The sequence below is a fragment of the Scophthalmus maximus genome, chromosome 8 (genome assembly GCF_022379125.1).
Source record: "Scophthalmus maximus strain ysfricsl-2021 chromosome 8, ASM2237912v1, whole genome shotgun sequence".
Lineage (NCBI taxonomy): Eukaryota > Metazoa > Chordata > Actinopteri > Pleuronectiformes > Scophthalmidae > Scophthalmus > Scophthalmus maximus.
In genome coordinates, this window is record NC_061522.1 from 10842713 (window position 1) to 10861006 (window position 18294).

At 41.8% G+C, this 18294-nt stretch overlaps 1 protein-coding gene across 1 annotated transcript; it reads right to left on the bottom strand.

Annotated features, from left to right (window-relative positions):
- Positions 1-1708: 1708 nt before the first annotated feature.
- On the bottom strand, positions 1709-17349 carry cabp4 (calcium binding protein 4). Its single transcript, XM_047333903.1, has 7 exons — positions 17294-17349; positions 16077-16215; positions 10321-10351; positions 9805-9948; positions 5183-5292; positions 3820-3967; positions 1709-1928 (listed from the first exon to the last, which is right to left on the bottom strand). The coding sequence occupies exons 1-7, from the start codon at positions 17347-17349 to the stop codon at positions 1900-1902; spliced, it is 657 nt and encodes a 218-aa protein (XP_047189859.1). The 3' UTR covers positions 1709-1899.
- Between the last annotated feature and the right edge of the window lie 945 nt (positions 17350-18294).

Consider the following 18294-nt stretch of genomic DNA (forward strand, 5'->3'; position numbering starts at 1 on the left):
CCCTAAGCCATTTTTTCCTATTTTTGGTCCGCCGCGTCACCTCGTGTAATAATGATTGTCAAACCTCAACCCTGTAATATCCAGTCAAGTTATATACATACAGGACAACCTAGGCTATGTATAAGTTGTTATATGGGTTAGGGTCAGCTCTTGAAAGCTATTATTCCAAGCCTTGGCTATAAGATAAAACAATCCAAAACATTCTTACTAATGCAAATCAAAGGTTATGTACATTTTTCAACCCAAAACGTCACTTGTGCCATTCTGCAAAGCAGTTCCTGTCTGCAGTGACACAGAGGAGTGTAACTGGTAGGAGTGAACAGGAGGAGTGAGAGGTCCTGTTTTCAGTGTAAAATCTTTGTTTTTTTGAACAGTCGACAACACGTCTGATTGGTACAAGCCTGTAAAAAAAAAGCCTCTGATTGGTCAAATTGGACCAAAAATGGACAGCTAGAAGTTCGCTAAAAACAACAACAGTAGCCTTTTACGTCATGAACAGCGGGATAAAAATGATCATCAAAGTCATTCAATGTTGGATTTATCATCATGGACATGTTGTACAAAGTCTCAGAAAAGACACCGAGGTTCCAGGCCGCGCTACGAATCTTCTGAAAGGGCCACGATCGCACGGAAGCCTGGAACGACACAAGTGTTAACATCCCGTCAAAACAAACCGTAAGTTGTAACTGATCAAAAGTTATGAGAACTTTTATCATTCATTATTTATTATTATTTTGTCGGCACACTGTGGGCCCTTTAACACTAATCAATCATTGTTTGAACGCTACAGCCTAGTAGCCGAGTATCGTTGTGTGGCCACATTTGACCAACTGCTGATGGCTCACCGCCAAGCACGACAATGCACCATGTCACAAAGCAAAACTCTTCTCAAATTGGTTTAAATAAACACAACATAAAGTTCTGTGCACCTTCCCAGTCACCACATCCAGTAGAACAACTTCAGCATGTAGTAGAAGAGGAGACAGGCAGCATGAATGTGCAGCAGACAAATCCGGAGAAATGACCTAATGCAATCACTTCGACATGGAGCAGAATCTCTAAGCAATGTTTCCAGCATCTCGTGTGGAATCCACGACACAGAGGCCATTCTTAGTATGGCGTTCCTAATAAAGTGCTTATTGAATGTATGTCAGCATCCTGGAGCATTTACCTTTCAGTAAACACGTCACCATGAAGCTCACCCAACTGACCGACACGTGATTCTAACGCAAATGTTGCCAAAATTCTCATACTGACGACTGTCGTGGACAGAGACATTCTGTCTTGTGTGAGACTGTGCGAGGTGCACTGTGTGCGAGGTCGTCTTATCTTTGGCAGGCTGGGACAGTGGACGGTTCGTCGAAGGCCGTCTCTGAGCGTCATAGTTTTAGATACTACGGCGCCATCCTGTTCATTTAATGACGACATTGGACGGAGATAAGGAGGTTTCTGGAACTTCGTGCACTGGACCACGTTTTGATCTGTGTACGAACCAGAAATCTCCTCAATAATTGAGCTCCTGTGATTTATACTAACATTGAGCAATTTTGTTTTCAGGGTCATTGACCCATCATAGTAACAAATCTTCATTTTGGAGGCCTGATTAGTCTGTACACGTCTGAGCCACAAGGGGGCGACAGTGCAGCATTATTGCCACATCCAGTTTAGTGTTTCATAACTCACCCTTCACCCTCTGCACTATCTCAACCTCAACTTTTATTAAGAAAACATCGACAGATCTCTTTAATTCAATTCTTTTTTTCCACAGTCAAGACATTTCAAATGCATAATTACACAGCAAAATAATTACTGTACAATGGCAGGAAGGAGACAGCCGAAACACATCGGCACACAGTTTGTGGATCCAGTTCTGTTTGCTCCATCTTCTTCCGTCAGGGATCATCGTGCAGAAAGCATCATAACAAACTCTGCAGAGGGAGACGGAGACAGCAGCAGATCCACGATAAGGACTGATGCCACTCTAATATCACAACAGACAGCATGCGATGCAGCTACATTATTATTATCATCAGACCGCATGACATTGTAGTGGAAACTAGCACAGCTCATGGTGTGAGGTAATGGAGGGAACATAAAGGGAGAAATCGATACAAGAGCAGTCAGCTCCAAAATTTTAATATGCCAGTTTTATTTTGTTTGGTTTTCAGGACATGGATTAGACCATATTCTAGATTTAAAAGGTTAACAACTCCAAATGTGCTAACTGCCAGGTTCCGGGCTCTGTTTCACTCATTTCTCATAGTCTGTAATCACTCTGATTACATCTTGTCTCAGCTCGATTCAGCCATTGCCATGGATTCTCGTGTCAGTAGAGATAGCAATTGATGCGTCCTGTCGATGGAACCCATCTGCAGATAGTTTGAGGCTGGTTTCACTAAATCCATCTAATCAATCATGTCTCCTTTTGCCCCATTGTCTTCCTGAGGCGCTTTGCTCTAAAAGACTTCTGATTGTAGGTGTGACTCCATTGATTCGCCGAGTACTAAAGCTTAATTCCAGACTAACCCACTAACATTATCTCTGGAGGTTCTCCTCTAACCATTTTCTATAAAAAGCCGCAGCCCTGTCCTAGTCGGCCCGACCTGCCACTGGGATAGTTTCGCCGCTCTACTGCTGCGGATGCTTGTTCGCCAGGTGCCTTGTAGGTTATTCTGCATGGATACACCTGCCCTGGGGGCTAATTGATGAGAGTGAGGAGCACTTGCTTATTGATCCCTTCTGAGACTGACACGCCTATTCATATGTTCCTAATAATTGTAATTGATTGGACTGCTGAGACGAGACAAACAGGATAACACCGCTAAGCCCTTTGTGTGTTGAAGCCTGTAATCTCACTCACATCCATGTGGTTTTGATGTAGCCTGCACACACTGGATCTATGGTGTGTGTGTGTGTGTGTGTGTGTGTGTGTGTGTGTGTGTGTGTGTGTGTGTGTATTGAATCGTTTATTGGCTCGCAAGGTAACACATAGCAATGTAATTTCTGCAAAGTCCGTGAGCTGTCCACCACTGTGTGTTCTGTGTGCATGACGTGACGGGTGTCCAGGTATATGTATTGATTGGCTTAATGCACTGCTGATGGGATTGGATTGGCCGTTGAATCGGACCCACCTTGACTCAACCTCTTCTCCCTTCTTACTCTTTCCCTGCGTCATTTTTTACTCATTATCTCCTCCTGTCACTGACCCCTCTTCTTTTTTCTCGTCCTCTAGTTTCTTCTGTCCTCCTACAACGCTGTGTTGTAGTTACTTTGTGATACTGGATGCTCTTACTTATAACTAGGATGACAGTTTTTTTTTTTTTTTACAGTACTATTTTCTTATAATTTGACCATACCTGGATTAGCATTGATTGATTAGAATTGATCTTTTAATTCATCTTTTTAACAACATTATTTAAGATAACATTAGCTATTTCAAATGTTTATCCACTACCTTATTAACTCCATTTCAGCATTTCTTATTGCGAATAGTGTTTAGCTAAATGATTTCTCTACTAACTATGGTCCTCACTCTCTAAACTGTGTCAACTCTGCTTTAGCTGCTTAGTTATTATTTAAATAAAGATAGAAAAATAGTATTTGGTTACTTTCTATTTCAAAGAAATATGTACATATTATTTGAATAGAATCACACTATATTTCAGTTGAGTTAAATTTTCGTTAGGGAATCACTGGTCTTTCCACACACCCTCCTCACAGTGTCTCATTGTCTACATTGAACCGTTAATTGCCTCTCCCCTTGCACAAAGTCCACTCCCCCTCCCACACATTTCCTCCCCCGAGACCCTAACTGCTCACCATCAAAGTCAATGTTGCCATCTTTGTTGAGGTCAATGTCTCCGAGGATCTCCTCCAGCTCACCTTTCTTCAGCTTCTCCCCCAGCAGGGTCTTCATGCCCTCCTTCAGCTCATCAAATGTGATCTTTCCATCGCCATCACAGTCGAACTGCGTCGTGCAGGGTTAGGGAGCAAGAGGGTGGCGGCGCGGACATGTGGTGAGTCAGAAGAGTCAAATAAAAAGATCAGAGGCGAAGAAAATGAAACGTGAAACAAGGACAATGCACGTCTCTGGGCTAATACAGAGTGGACACACTGAATACACTATGGTGGAGGAGAAAGGATGATGGAGACGGAGGAAAAAGGTATAAAACAGACCCCCAAAAAACAGCTCAAGTCTGCAGACAGGGACTCACGAGGTGTTAGCGCTGAGGGGGGATGACTTGAAGCGGGTGGAAAATATATTTGTATTTGTTCAGCTCCTAAGTTGAAGAAGTTTCTTTTCAAAAGCTGTAGGAGTTGAGAGGTGCTTCATTATTCCCCACAAAAAGAATTCTAACATCAGAATATGTGAATTTCCCAGGAAATGATGCTGATGCATTTGTGAAGATTCTGAAATTCCAGGATGCAGTTAAAAAAAAGTTAACATGCTGTATGAACAGAGCAGCGTCCACTTCTAAGAACCTTTTTTATGCAGGTGAATGATTCCTTTGGTCTCTTGCTTTTATAAGAGCTTCACAGGAGCAGAAAAATAACTACAAACAACAGCAACTTAAATAGATACATTATTGTGCAAGCCATTGTGTTCCAATAGGATCAATAAGAACACTGTATCTGTGCTGTCTGTTTGCACCAACCATTGTAAACACGTCACGCGGTATTGTGTTAAATAGCTGAACCCAGGTGGGTGAAGCTAAATGCACATCATCACCACAGTCGTTTTTGAGACGTCAGCACGCCGGGCCTCGGCTCGGGGGGATTATCTAATCACTTCCTGTGTACCTGGCCTGCCACCGCGCTGACGTCAAAGAGAGCCACTCGATAGATATTTCCTGCAGACTAATGAGGCGACATAAAGTGGGCATGGCCAACGAGCAGAAAAAATAAGAGGCGAGACAAAGTAGTATAGAATACATATGAATGTTGTTCTCTTTAGATGGCAGGAACCTGGCTGTATAAAACCAACACCAATAGGAATAATTTCCCCGCTTGAAACTTGTCTTCTGCATTTTCTCAGCCCTCTTCCCTCAGACTTGTTTACAAGTAAGAGCCGCACAGTCTTTGCGATCTGAGGAAAGGCCCCGCCGCACACTTCAAAGTACGGCCATGGCGCCGGGCCACTCTCGCTTGCTTGAAGTTCAGAAGTTCTCTTTCGACCTCTTACCTGTTTGAAGGCAGAGCGCAGCTCCCTCAGCCCGACCATGTGAGCCGTCTCAGCCAGCATCCTCGGCCCCATTAGCTCGCAGAAATCATCAAAGTCCACGTGGCCGCCCCCTGCAGACAGACACACACAAGTTGGACGCCAACACGCACATGCTCAGGTTCACAACCGAGTAATGTCTTATCAACACATGCAGGGGACCTGAGACGACATTAGCATTCATTCAGATTTTTTCTGATGACCCCAGTGAGTGCGTTCTTCTTCTTAAGGTCTCCGACGACTCCCGAGGGAAATGTGTTGAACGCTCCCCTGTGCTCCCGAGCAAACACGCTATATATCTTCTTTTCTTTTTTTTTACTGTAAACTGCGTCCTTTTGTGTAAAATATAGTTCAGTCAGGACGCAATCGCCTGCTTGCGTTCTTCATACGTGACCCGCAAACATGGAGGCCCAGTTTGCTGGAGTTCATGTCTGACAGCTGCTTATGTTTTCACTAGTCAGTGGCCTTCTTCACGAGCTTTGTTGGTGCATTGTTGCCCCAATTGCAAACATGTGCATGTGTGTCCTCTTACATGGGTGCACATCATCAAGAATGACTCTTATAAATAAATAACAACCTGTAAGCTGCATATTCCTTGCAGGTTCATAAGAGGACAGTCCACTGAAAAGAACTTTATATTGGTCATCGGCGTCTTTGCAGGGAGTTTAATGTGAATCTGTTTCAACAAATATTTAACATACAACTTTAGCTGCTAAATAAATATGTGGAGTAAATTAGCAATTCTTCACTTCTCTAAAATATAGAATGGAAGCAGTGTTCAAGTAAAGGCTATAGCAGAGTCAGTGTTCTTGACCTCCTTTGACTCAATGCTCATCTGTGAATAGTTAGTCACTGTCCTCATGGAGCTACAACATGTGTTCATTGTGCTTTCTTCAACCCAGTTGGAACCAGTTTTGTTTTGTTTGATCGCCCTGGTAATTATCACAACAGAAGGACACAATGGGAAGGCTTGTGTTATTAGTTTGACAAAAGACAGGCTTATTTGATAGTGTAGACCAATAAGCTGGGTCTGTTTTCATTATCTGGGCCTCGGTGGACGTGAAGGACAACGCGACGGCCATGTGGTCATTTTGTGGTTCAAAAATTGAATCAGCGCTCCGAGTCTCAGGGCTCCTGAGAATGAGAATCGAACTGTGGTAAACTCTGCTCGCGTTGGAGGCACTTTTCTGTGGCACGGATTCATTAAACTGTCATCTAGTTACAACAGCAGCTGAAGGATTTTGAAATAACAGGGCACTTCTGATTTTGAGTGAGCAAATGGTTAGTTTGATACTCAAGGCGAGGTTCACTTTTTGGCTGAGTGGCTTTACCCCTGTGCAGCTGCAGTCTGGAGGAGACTCCCCTGACACCACCTTGAAGAATTTCTGTGCCCTAAGTGGGTCAGTCTATACTCACGGAATAGAGAAATTCTCCTTAAAGTCTCAGGAGATTATTATTATTTTCTAATTGAAAGTGCAGCGCGAGTTACAGAAAAAAGACAGAATTCCATGGTATTAATGGCTCAATGGGGATTACACTAGAGAGGAATAAGCTCCGAGTGTCTAAAGTCCATGATACCTTATTGGTCAAATTAAGTTATCAGCGAGCAGATGAATAATTCATATTACACAGTGTAAAAACAGCATTAAATATAAATTGTAGTAACAACCACCAAAGCCCCGATGTCTCCTTTTAAGAGAAAGAGATGATCAATGTTTTTCCACCGTGTTTGAAGCATCACATCACATTGTGTGCCTGCTTGTGCCGGCTATTAATCCAAGTTATAGCGTATGAAGCTTACCATATAAATCAGTGGCATCCTTTTTTAAAGCTGCAATATTACATCAAGTGGTAAGATCGCCATGGAATATGAGTCATTTTACAGACTCCTGCAGCATTTGTGTATTTTTGGCTTGACCGCTTGAGCGCCGTCACATTTTTGACGTGCAGATGTGGACATTTATGGGAAGTTAACGCCATGTCAACCGTTCTATGGCTCCATCCCTCTCCTTGTCATTGTAGCCATCGAATCTGGAGGTTATTTACACCTGGGACGCCAGATGAATGTAATTAACCAGCTGGTGGGACAGAAACCAGCTGCGACGCGCTCCTCCAGGATCACAGCTGAGAACAACCGGCTGGCTGCGCCCAGTGGGATGAAACTGTGTTGTGGCCAGACAATTACTCTGTGGACCCAGAGTCCAAGATTCTTCTCATTATAAGCGTTATTGTCCTGGGATTCATTTCTGGGTTACACTTGTATGTGTAAACTAATCAAGTCTATTTTTTAAGAGCAGACACACACACACACACACACACACACACACACACCCAAAATACAAGCGGATTATTTCAAACCATGCACATCACACATCCCTAATTAATTGGGCGAATTCAGCAAATTACAAAAACCAAAAGTAAGTCTGAGGAAGAGCCTTGTGTGCTCAAAACGTCTCTAGGGCAAATAAAATCCTTTAACGGGAGCTTTTAGGCGTGTCGATCTTCTCTATTCAAACTTTTGGTGATATTTTGTTGATCCAGCAAACATTGAAAATATTCTTATTGCGTGTGTGTGTTGTTTTCCCAAAAACTAAACTTAAATCAAATTTAAAGATCAATCATATTCTAATGATGTCTTGCCATATTTTCTATTCTTACCTACAGTGTGATCAACGATGTATGAGCGAGGGAGGACCCCACCAGTGTTTCAGAGTAGTGACCTCCGGACCCTACAAACCACGCCCCCTCCATGCGTCTCCCATCATCCTTCGCAGCAGTCATTTGAATGGGGTGAAGGAGCGCGTGTGGAGCAGACTGCAGCGTGGCTGTAAGTGAGACCATCTGCCTCTTGCCCAACTTTAAAATGTGCCTAAAGACAGTCTGTCTTTAGATGCCTTTTCAAATTGGTCATAAAAAAACATGGGCGGAAACGCCAAGAGTGTGAATCAGATCTGTTTGGAGCAATAAGGAGACTGTAACGTCCCTGAAATAAAAACATGGAGCAAACATAAGTTTAGTAAATATAAGTCCATCATGCTGTCTACATTGCTTTTGAGGTTTGATGGATGCTGTTTTAATCATGTTGTTGCCCCCTCCTCTGCAGTGATTTAGTGACATCCAATTGGAAAATGAGCACCACCAGCTGTTTATCTTAATGAACCAAATCCTAATGGTCACATAACTGAAGTGAGCAGAATTCTGCTTTAGTTTTCATAGTTTTGCTGATTTTCTTGCACTTAAAATCTTCAGCAGATTTGGATAGAAACCTTGCTTATGATCAAAATGTTATGATTTGATTTGATTGGTTGTGTGGAAGCATAGGGGACGCCATCATGAAATCAAACTACGTGAAATGTGAATATATTCCTTATGGTTTTTATTTATTTTTTTCTCGAAGGAGAACACAGAACATACAGCAGATACTGTATGTTTGCTGAATCAGACAAAAAAAATAATTTTAGTTGGTCTGTTTCACGGTCGCCCCGTGACCACAGCCAGCAGTGACTTCGTTACGTATATAGGATTACAGGATAATGATGCTAAAATGTGGCAGATGCACAAGTAGACTACAGTGATTTTTGCACACTAATGTCTGTTACACAGGAATAATCTATAAAGTTTACTCACATTTCACCTTTCAGGCGGTTATAAATGTAAACACCTAAAATTGTTCTGACGCAGTGTCGGTATACTGCAGGCTACACTGCAAAATAACTCCACTGGATTGCTGCATACATGATGACTATTTAAATGACTATGCATTCATTCGGCGCTTTGCAGTTTACCTGTGATTAACCTGTTCCCGCATACTGATGGCAGTGAGCCATGGGAGGTTGCTGGCCTTACCATCGGGAGCAATTTAGGAGTTCAGCGCTTTGCCCAAGGACAGTTCAACTGTGGACAGGAGGCGCTGCGGAGTAAACCACCAACCTTGTGATTAGTGGATGACTTTGCCCCCAGAGTCACAGCTACTCTCATCAAGATTTGGAATTAGGATATTTCAAAACGTGACACTGATGGCGTGCCTCACGTGTCCGCGTCCCATGTGCCCTTTGGAGGATGACGTAAAAGTCTTGTGGGCGTGTTCAGAACGGCAGGCCCTGCTCTGACACCATGTAGGTGTTACAGGCACAGGTTCTCTTGGCGCATGGCAGAAATCCAGAGATCAATGCGGTCATGATTCACCTAAAGCTTCAAACACTAACCACGCACAGACCTATAGTTGATCAATCAGAAAAGAAAGCAGAGACAAACACGGCCCTTTTAAGAACGGAGAGAGGAAAGTTAGGTCTCAACTAAACACACACTTGTACATGCAGACTCCCACTCGTACGCCCCTGCACCTGCAGCATGAGTGCCATTAATCAGTCTGCCTATACGTCAAACATTAGTTCCTCAGACTCGTGAGAAAAGAATGTGCACGGATACCAGCACACAAGTGTTTGTGCAACACACACAGACACATTACTCACGCATTCACACCTTCTCACCTCAGACAGACCCATCAGTCATGCACACATGCTTTAAGCACTGAGGCAGAAATGAGAACCACGCGCACACATGCAGCCAGACAGATAGATACACACATTTCATTTTGATTTGCTGGATGATCTCGATGAGCTCCATCTCTGTAGGCATGTAGCCCATGGTCCTCATGCAGTCCGCGATGTCTTTGTAATGGATGAAGCCATCTGCATCGTAGTCAAATTCCTTGAAGGCCTCCTGCAGCTCTGACAGACACACAGACAAATCACCGCAATTGCAACCCACCATAAAGTGGGACAAAGTTGTTTTTTTCTCCCTGGAGTCAAACACGCAGTGTGCACAGAGACTGATAGTAAACCTTTGGCAAAATAAACTTATCTGTGAGTTGCTGAATCCAGCAGACAGAACCAAAGCCGGCTCTCAAGAACTTTGGGTTGCGTTGTTTTAATTTATCATTTTAGCTCTGGCAAACAACATTTCAAGGCAAACCTGAGAAACTTACAGCCAAGGAGAAGACCCACAGAGTAGGAAATATCAATGCAATTACGAAGCCGTGCATCTGTTCACCAGTAACTTATCATGTGTTTCGCATCGTAATTACACCCACGACACCTTACCGTCTAACTCCTCTGGCATCAGCTCCCTCTCCTGCAGAGCAGAGAAAAGAAAGAAAGTGGAAATCATTACAACACAGAGGATACGATGTAAAAATCAGGGCGGCTTTAAAACAGCAAATTCTCCTGAGGAATAACCCAGTGCTAATCTGTTTTTGACTCACAAATTAGAATAACATGCATATCATGTCAACACTGGTGCATGCTGACAGTAAACGCTAATGGGATTTCACCCAGCGACATGTCTTTCTAATTTGCAAAATGACACAATAGCACTCTACATGTGCACAAGCACGCACGGACACACACACGCTTCACCCACAGCATCCTGAGGGAGACGTAGCGTAAGCTCCGTCTGTGTGCATATGACTACACATCTACACATGACCAATGCGAAACAGACTTTCAAAAAGCTCACATCGTCCAGTTCAGACACAGACACACACTCGCCTGCACAGACACATGATTTGCATATGTGTGTGAAACATTCAGCATTCTCTGCCTTGTTTTGACATTTGCTCAGGATGATCTCTCGCTCCCTTTCTTTTTGACCCACTCTTCCTCTTTCTCGACCCTTTTTCGTGCTATTTCAGGGAAGTTGAGACAAAGCTTAGAGGTATAGGAATAAAATCTCCACAAAGTCATTCAGCATAATGGATGGTGGTAAATTTAAGTGTGCTCAGGACTTGAAATAGCATTATGCTAATATATACCACTGGTTGCAGACAGACAATTTTGATAAAAGCACTTTATAATTTGGCCATCAGTTGCAATCTTGCACAGAAACATACACTCAGGCAACAAATGCCCTTGAAATGTTAATTTAAAACGGATGAGCTTAGACGTTTGGGAACTTCCCCTGGATTCATCACATTGTGATGTATGTTGGCCATGAATGCATTCAGATTGTTGCAACAAATGAAATGATTTAGCATAAATGTAACCGTTAACTGACATATACAGTATTTGCATATGTAAAGCTTGGATATTGAAATATCATCCTGCAACCAAATGAATCATCATTTAAAAGCATCTGAACACGTGTCTTTAGCAAGATGCCTGTTGTTTCATGTCTGAATGGTGCTTGTGCCTACAGCGTCTTGATTTTTTAGGGCTTTCCAACAATGTCCGGTCCTCCCACAGAAACACCACCACATCCACGGGGAAAGCTGGAAATATGCAAACTCAGTCAGCAACTGAGCCTGACATATGGAGATATCGCTTAGCATAACTACACCAGGAGCCGGAGGATATCTGGAAGTTCAAAGAAACGAGACTGACGTAAAAGCTTATAAAAGCTCTGAATGTTGCACGTGTGCACAACTCTGCTGTGGGCTTTTTTTCTTTTCTTTTTTCACTGTCATTCTAATAGGGAAAAATAAGGAAAAATACTGATCCTCAATAGAATTAAAATACGAGGAAATAAAGAAGAAGAAATAAAAGTCCAGTAGATGGAAGTAAAACTACTTCTGACATTTTACTTGGGTGTATTTCTATTTGGTCAGACTTGTTACTTTACAATACAGAGTATTTCCGAGGTTTTACATGAAACAACAACTTCAAATAACCTAAATATGCTGCCTTGTCATATCAAGTGAAAGAGCTCGAAAACCTCGACTGCATCAGCCACTGCCAGCCCTGGAATTAGTGGATGACTCGCTTTACTCCCTGAGCCATCGGCACTCTCATCAAATTATGGATTGGATGATATCAGAATGATAGCGTACTCCACTTGTCTATCTTGTTATCTAAAAGAAGTGTTATTCTTTTGACTTCCAAGTCTATTTAATCCTCACCTTATTTCTGCACTTTAACATTTAGCATTACAAGTGACTGTTTCCATTACTTCATTGTTGCTTTTATTAAGGACATTTTTTTTAAACCTTCAGACACTCTTTTTTTTTTTTCTGCTGAGAAGGAGCAATATTAAAAAGGGAAATCAGAGCAACAGTGAAACTAAAATACAAAGAGAGGTGCAATATTTTGCTCCTAATACATGTTGGCATTCGGAGTGGCTAATTCATAAATCATACAAGGTCATCCTGTTCAAGTGCACAATAGCTTCAGGAAACGGGGCGGACGCCATGGTTTATTTGGAAGCTGCTCAGCATGGCAGGCGTTCAAATGATTATTCACCGTATAATATTGCCAACGGAGTCCAGGCACAAATGCAGTGCCAGGATGCAATTATATCAATAGCTTTTTCACTACATGTTTTACTTTGCCTCAAATACTTAATCACTCATGATTTACATAAACCTTTTAAAATTATGTAATATGATTTTTGATGCATAACCAATAAAAACCTTTTTTGCCCATGACTGCAGCGCTGCTGTTTACCCTGCACAGAATCCTCCAGTCTACAAGGGCATATTTAGATAGCAAGGTCAACACATTAATTGGATTTTTTTTCATCCAGAAAGGATTAGACAGCATGCCATGCAGACTCTCAGTTCATCCGTCAGAACGGGCCCATTAACAGTTAATTTCATTCTGTCTCCCTTCACATGGCCCATTGAGCAGCCCACTGCTTTGTGAGCATGACGCATGAACACGTACGAGAGTTATGTGGATACTTCACATAAACTCTTTCCGTCCTCAGATTGAAACTGGATTTGTAATTGCCACACATGGACTGTAATTACCTATTGATGGGTACAGTCCACTTTGATGCACATATCTGATATTTAAATGCCTCAATTGTTTTTCTTTGGCCACAAGTCTCTCCCAGCTCCGGTTGGATCTAATGAGCGCTGACAGTGAACCTTGCTGAGGGAGTTATTAATACGTGTGGTGAGGCAGGGATTAGGAATGCTGCAGGATAGTGTTCCTGCTTCAGTGTCGGGGCAGGAACCAAACCAGCGCGTCCTCTGTTCTGTGGAGAACGACGCAGACCTCTCTAACTTGCTACTAGTTAATTCAAACCAAGGACTGTTACAGCAAAACAAGGCTGATCAGTGATGGCAGCCGAGAGTAACTCAGGGAAGGATGTGGAAGAGGAGTCCACAGTCGCTCCCAAGGTCATTGTGAGACTGTTTCATTTACCGTGAATTGCTTTAAAACAATGAAACGCTCCCAATAAGCATCAGGAAATTGAGTTATGAAACCCTATTAAAAGGCACACAACATCCCTTGGCACCGATTTCTCTGTCATCTTTTACCATAAGTCCATGTAGTGTGATAAAAGCCTTTCTGGAAGAGCCTTTGGCTGTGCTTTGTTATAAGGCATGATTAAAATAATGATAACTACTATAAGAACTAGAATATCTGCAACGTACAATAACATGATTTAGGATAGTGGAACGTATGCAGTCATATGGATGAATCTCCTGAAAATCTTCCAAATCATATTGTTTTATGGAATAAGTATGTCAGACCAAGGACTGAGACTTTTTTCCACTCAAATTCACTCCCATTATGATATATGATGAAAACTACACAACCTATGTTTAGGGATGTACAAACCATTGCTGTAAAACCTAAAGACAAGATTATAAATCTACATTATAGCTAAGTGAATACATACTGTCCTTGGAGTAATGGAGTGAATCTATGCACTAGAACATTAAATTCATTCATTCATGCATCTCAATCGCTGGCTCATTAATCAGTTGTTTGGCATTTAGCCAACAGGAATAGACTAATCCTTGTTATATATTGTATCATTACTAATTAAATTAAGATTTGATTTGAAAATCAAGGGACCCTCTACATGTGAAGGTTTAAGAACATATAACAAGTCCACGAAATTACTTTTTTTCCCTTTTATTCACTTATTTTTATGTGTATTCGCGGTTAAGAGTTATTTTAAGTCAGGCTCATTAAGATCCTGAACAAACAGTATGGCAAAACAAGTTATAAAATGTTATATTGTAGTGGTACTCAATAAACAAATCAGATTATGGTTTTCAACAGAAATAGGGACGCTGCCATGGTGCTGGATAATGTTTTGGCTCATTTCCAATTGTCGTATTCAAAGATATTCTGATGCCCTGCAGGAATCTGTGATCATGGTATCAGGCTTGACCAGAGCCGATACTTAACTTCAGCCAAACACGGCTTTAATGGAAAGCCAGCCCCAGTGTCCAGGCAGTAAATCATTTGTGAAGTGGAATCATTGGAGTGAGGGGTTGTCTTATTTGGCTTTAGAGGTTGGTGTAACAGCTCGACATTCCTGATGAGATATTTTCATATTTGAATGAAAAGAGGTGGGTAATGATAATGACTCTCCACTGTCACTTGATTTGTTTCACAGCGGCGAGACATTCAGATTTAAATGCTCATGATTCACTGCAAACAGCTACATCCAATGTTGTTTATATTTCCAATCGATAGTTACCACTTAGAATCTGCTCAACTAATGGATCGATTTTGCAGTTCTACGCTGTGTAACTTTAAAGTCAATGTAGATCTATTGTTGTCCACAAAACCTCCACTTTATCAACCTCTGTTTGCCGGTCTGTTCTTCTTTCTCAAATGCGCATGGAAACCATAAAGTGCAAAAAGTAAAGAAAAAGTAATAAAATAAGACATTACCAACTAGATAATCACATAAATAGACCAAATACTTAAATAAAGACAAATAACTGTAAATTCAATGGCAATGAAATTTTAAAATGTTATTCAATAAACCTTTAGAGGACATTATTATTATAATTATTTTTTCTTTTCACAATAACAGAGCCTATTGCAGATTATTTTTTATTTCTTTGCAGAAGTTTCTATAACCGACTGTTGCTTTGGTCTGAGAGAGTCAACGAACAATAGCGTAGCTGGCTCTGCTCTGCACTCACTGGGTTCAACAACGAACAACAGAGGAGAGTTTTTATGAGGGTACATGTAACCAAGAACCAGGAGACCATCTGATAAAGGCACAACAGCATGAAAATACAGTATTCAGAAGATAAAGAATAGTTACTCCAAAAAGGCCCATCTAGGAGCATTTTCCGAACCGCCCGGTGTCATTGTTTGACAATACTACGGTTAAGTTCTGGCACCAGAATTAGAATATTAGCTCCAGCAAGGAGGCTATGTGTTCACCCCTGTCCATTCGTTTATTTGTTTGTTTGTCAGCAGGATTATGCAAAAACGTGGTGGAAGGATGCGACATGGGCCAAGAAAGAACCCATTCAATTTTCTTCACTAAGAGGCAGATCCAGAAATAGTTTTTTTTTTTTTTACAATGCACAATCTTTTTACATTTTCATTGTTTTCTCAGGGAGTAATTCATGGATCTTGATGAAAAAAAGTTTGGTGCATCTTGAATGAATTTAATGGGACCGCTGGGACTCGGCGGAGGTATTCGCTCTGCTGACTGCCATTCTAGTTTGAGTTAGACTTGCAATTTCATTAAGGTTGAGGGAACTTCTTCATTGTGTTTACAGTAATAGCCATATGGTGAAAGTTATGGTTGAAAGAAACCTTGTTGACTCATGGTGAGAAACAGGAAACAAACTGCTGTCTCAAGTGCTACAAAGTCTTTCCTCTGCTCGTGTCATAGTTACTACAGTTACCAGAGGGTTATCAAGTGAATGTTAAGAAATATGGTTTCGGGGAAATGCTGAAATCATTGATTGTGATTGCGTTGGTTTTTGACAGACTGTGTGTTGAACTTTTACAAGCAGTGTAGATGTTAGTTTTAGACTTTACTAACCCATCTACTCCTTATGATAGTTTGTATAAAACCAGAGGCTTGGAGCTACAACTCAATGCTGTGACAACAAACGGTGTGTATGACACAACTCTGTTGCCGAACTGACCTGTCCAAAGAGCTTGTTGAGGAAGGCGATGTAGGCAGCGGCCACTGCTGAGCTGTTGCTGAGGCTCCTTTTACTGTGCCGTCGAGCCTCCTCCTCGCCAGAGCCCTTCCCTTTGGCCGAAGGGGACTGTGACTTTGAGCTGTGAAGTGTGCATTGGCGTGCCAAGTGTTGAGAGCTGCCATCATCAAAGCCAGACCTATAATTTCCCTTCCTAACTTATACTTAAAAATAAGACCTCCTTAAGGGCCTTTTGGGGATATTCTTAGGTAGGTGTTGCTCCATAGCCACCCTTGAAGTAATTGCACATCTTAAATTATAAAAAAAATATCTGCAGTCCAATCAGCTGACATCAGTGATTACATTAGTCATCAGAATAAGGGAAGGCAGGAAGTGGACGGGGACAATTCAGATATTCTTAGGGCTCATTTTGCCGCAGATGTACCTAATCGATGATGCCAATTGGGTGCACAGATCTACACAACCATCTCCCCTTGTCCCAATCAATGTTGATTAGAAACAGAATGATAATAACCAGAATTTCTTGGAGAGGCTCAGCTGAAGTGCCTTGTTTTTGAATCTTCCAGTAGCAGGCGACCTGCCAGCTGCTGCACCCCTCCCCCCTCGAGGAGATGAGCTAGGAGAGAAAGTAGTCTTAATCAGTTCCAAGTGCACAAAATGTCATTTTGATTAATACCAACATTTTGTCATCTTTCTTACAACCAACGGTAACAATCAACAACCCTGTGTGGATTGTCATAGAGCGTCCTGTTGAGGAGGTTTGCATGGAAAGGCAGCAGTAGAAAATGCAGGAAATTATATCCGAACACTTACTACCCAAAAATAGTCAAAAGAAAAAACAAATTAAAAAAATGTATAATCTAAGCCAATGAAAAACTTCTAGTGGGCAGATCGTGTCACTGCATTTTCAGTCAGTCGGCATTGAATGCAGAATAAGCTCTGCCAATCAGAAATGGCAACAGACAGACAGACAGACAGACAGACAGAGAGACAGACAGACAGAGAGACAGACAGAGAGACAGACAGACAGACAGACAGACAGACAGATTTCTGGAATTATAGTATGTAAATTGCTCACTTAATAAATGTGGAGATGGCAATCTTTATTATGTTGCAGCACAAAATTGTTTGTTTGTCACTGATGTGACACATTTGCACATCTTCACACAGTTTTAAGTTTTAAGTTTTCTCTCACTGACCTGGCAGCAGGCGGTGGTCGACTCTCTGCTCCTCCCTTTGCACTTTTCAAAGACATCCTTGTTGGAGGAGACGAAACAAATGTGGAGAGGAATGTGAGTGAAGGCACAAAAATATTCTCATTCAACATTGTGTATGCTGCATTAATTGATATTTAGGGGGGTCAGCAGAACAAGCTTTTCACACAGCTTAACATTATCACCTTTAAAAATAGTAATGGCGGACCACTTAGCAAACAGCTGCCTACAGCATAATAGCTTTGATTTTCAGTTCAGTCATTTTAGCTCTACCTGGCTGCTCCAGTAAATGCTCCACTATGTTCCCCACCTACCAGCTAACTCTGTCTGTACTTTGGTGCAGATAAAGAAGGTACAGCAAGGTTTTAGAGGTGTGGTCCAAAATAACGCTGATGACAGCGTTGAAGTGGTGGGACATAATTACGATCAATTATTGTAAAAATCCAAAAACCATCTGCAAAGCTAAAGCAAACAGCAGAGTTGAGTGATGATCATCTGTGACTTTGTCAGTAAAAATCACCCAGTACCCATTAAATTTGATTCATTAAAAAATATATATATTGGTCGAAGCAGCTTTAGCGAGAGATTTCTACACAATTTCTACAAGGACACAGGATTGTTTGAACTATGACTGCTACATCTCCAGGGAGGAAATGCTTTCCAACTGAGAGGCAGATAGTTTGGACGAGAGGACAAACATTGAAATCAAAACAATACACAAAGAATGAGAGTGGGTGGAGAGCTGGAGACAGCCGAGATGAGTGCAACACAGAGGGGGAGGAATAGTGTGAAAGATGGGAGTGTGAGAAGACGGAAAGGAGCATGATGAAGACAAGGGGCGTGAATGATTATCACGTGTGTTGGACTTGCAGAAGAGGAGAAGGAGGAGAGGAGGTTGAGAGGCACATGCATTTTCTGTCATGGAGCTCAGTCGGCTCAGTGCCTGATGAACGGCCACACTTGGTGTGTTATAAACGTAATACCTC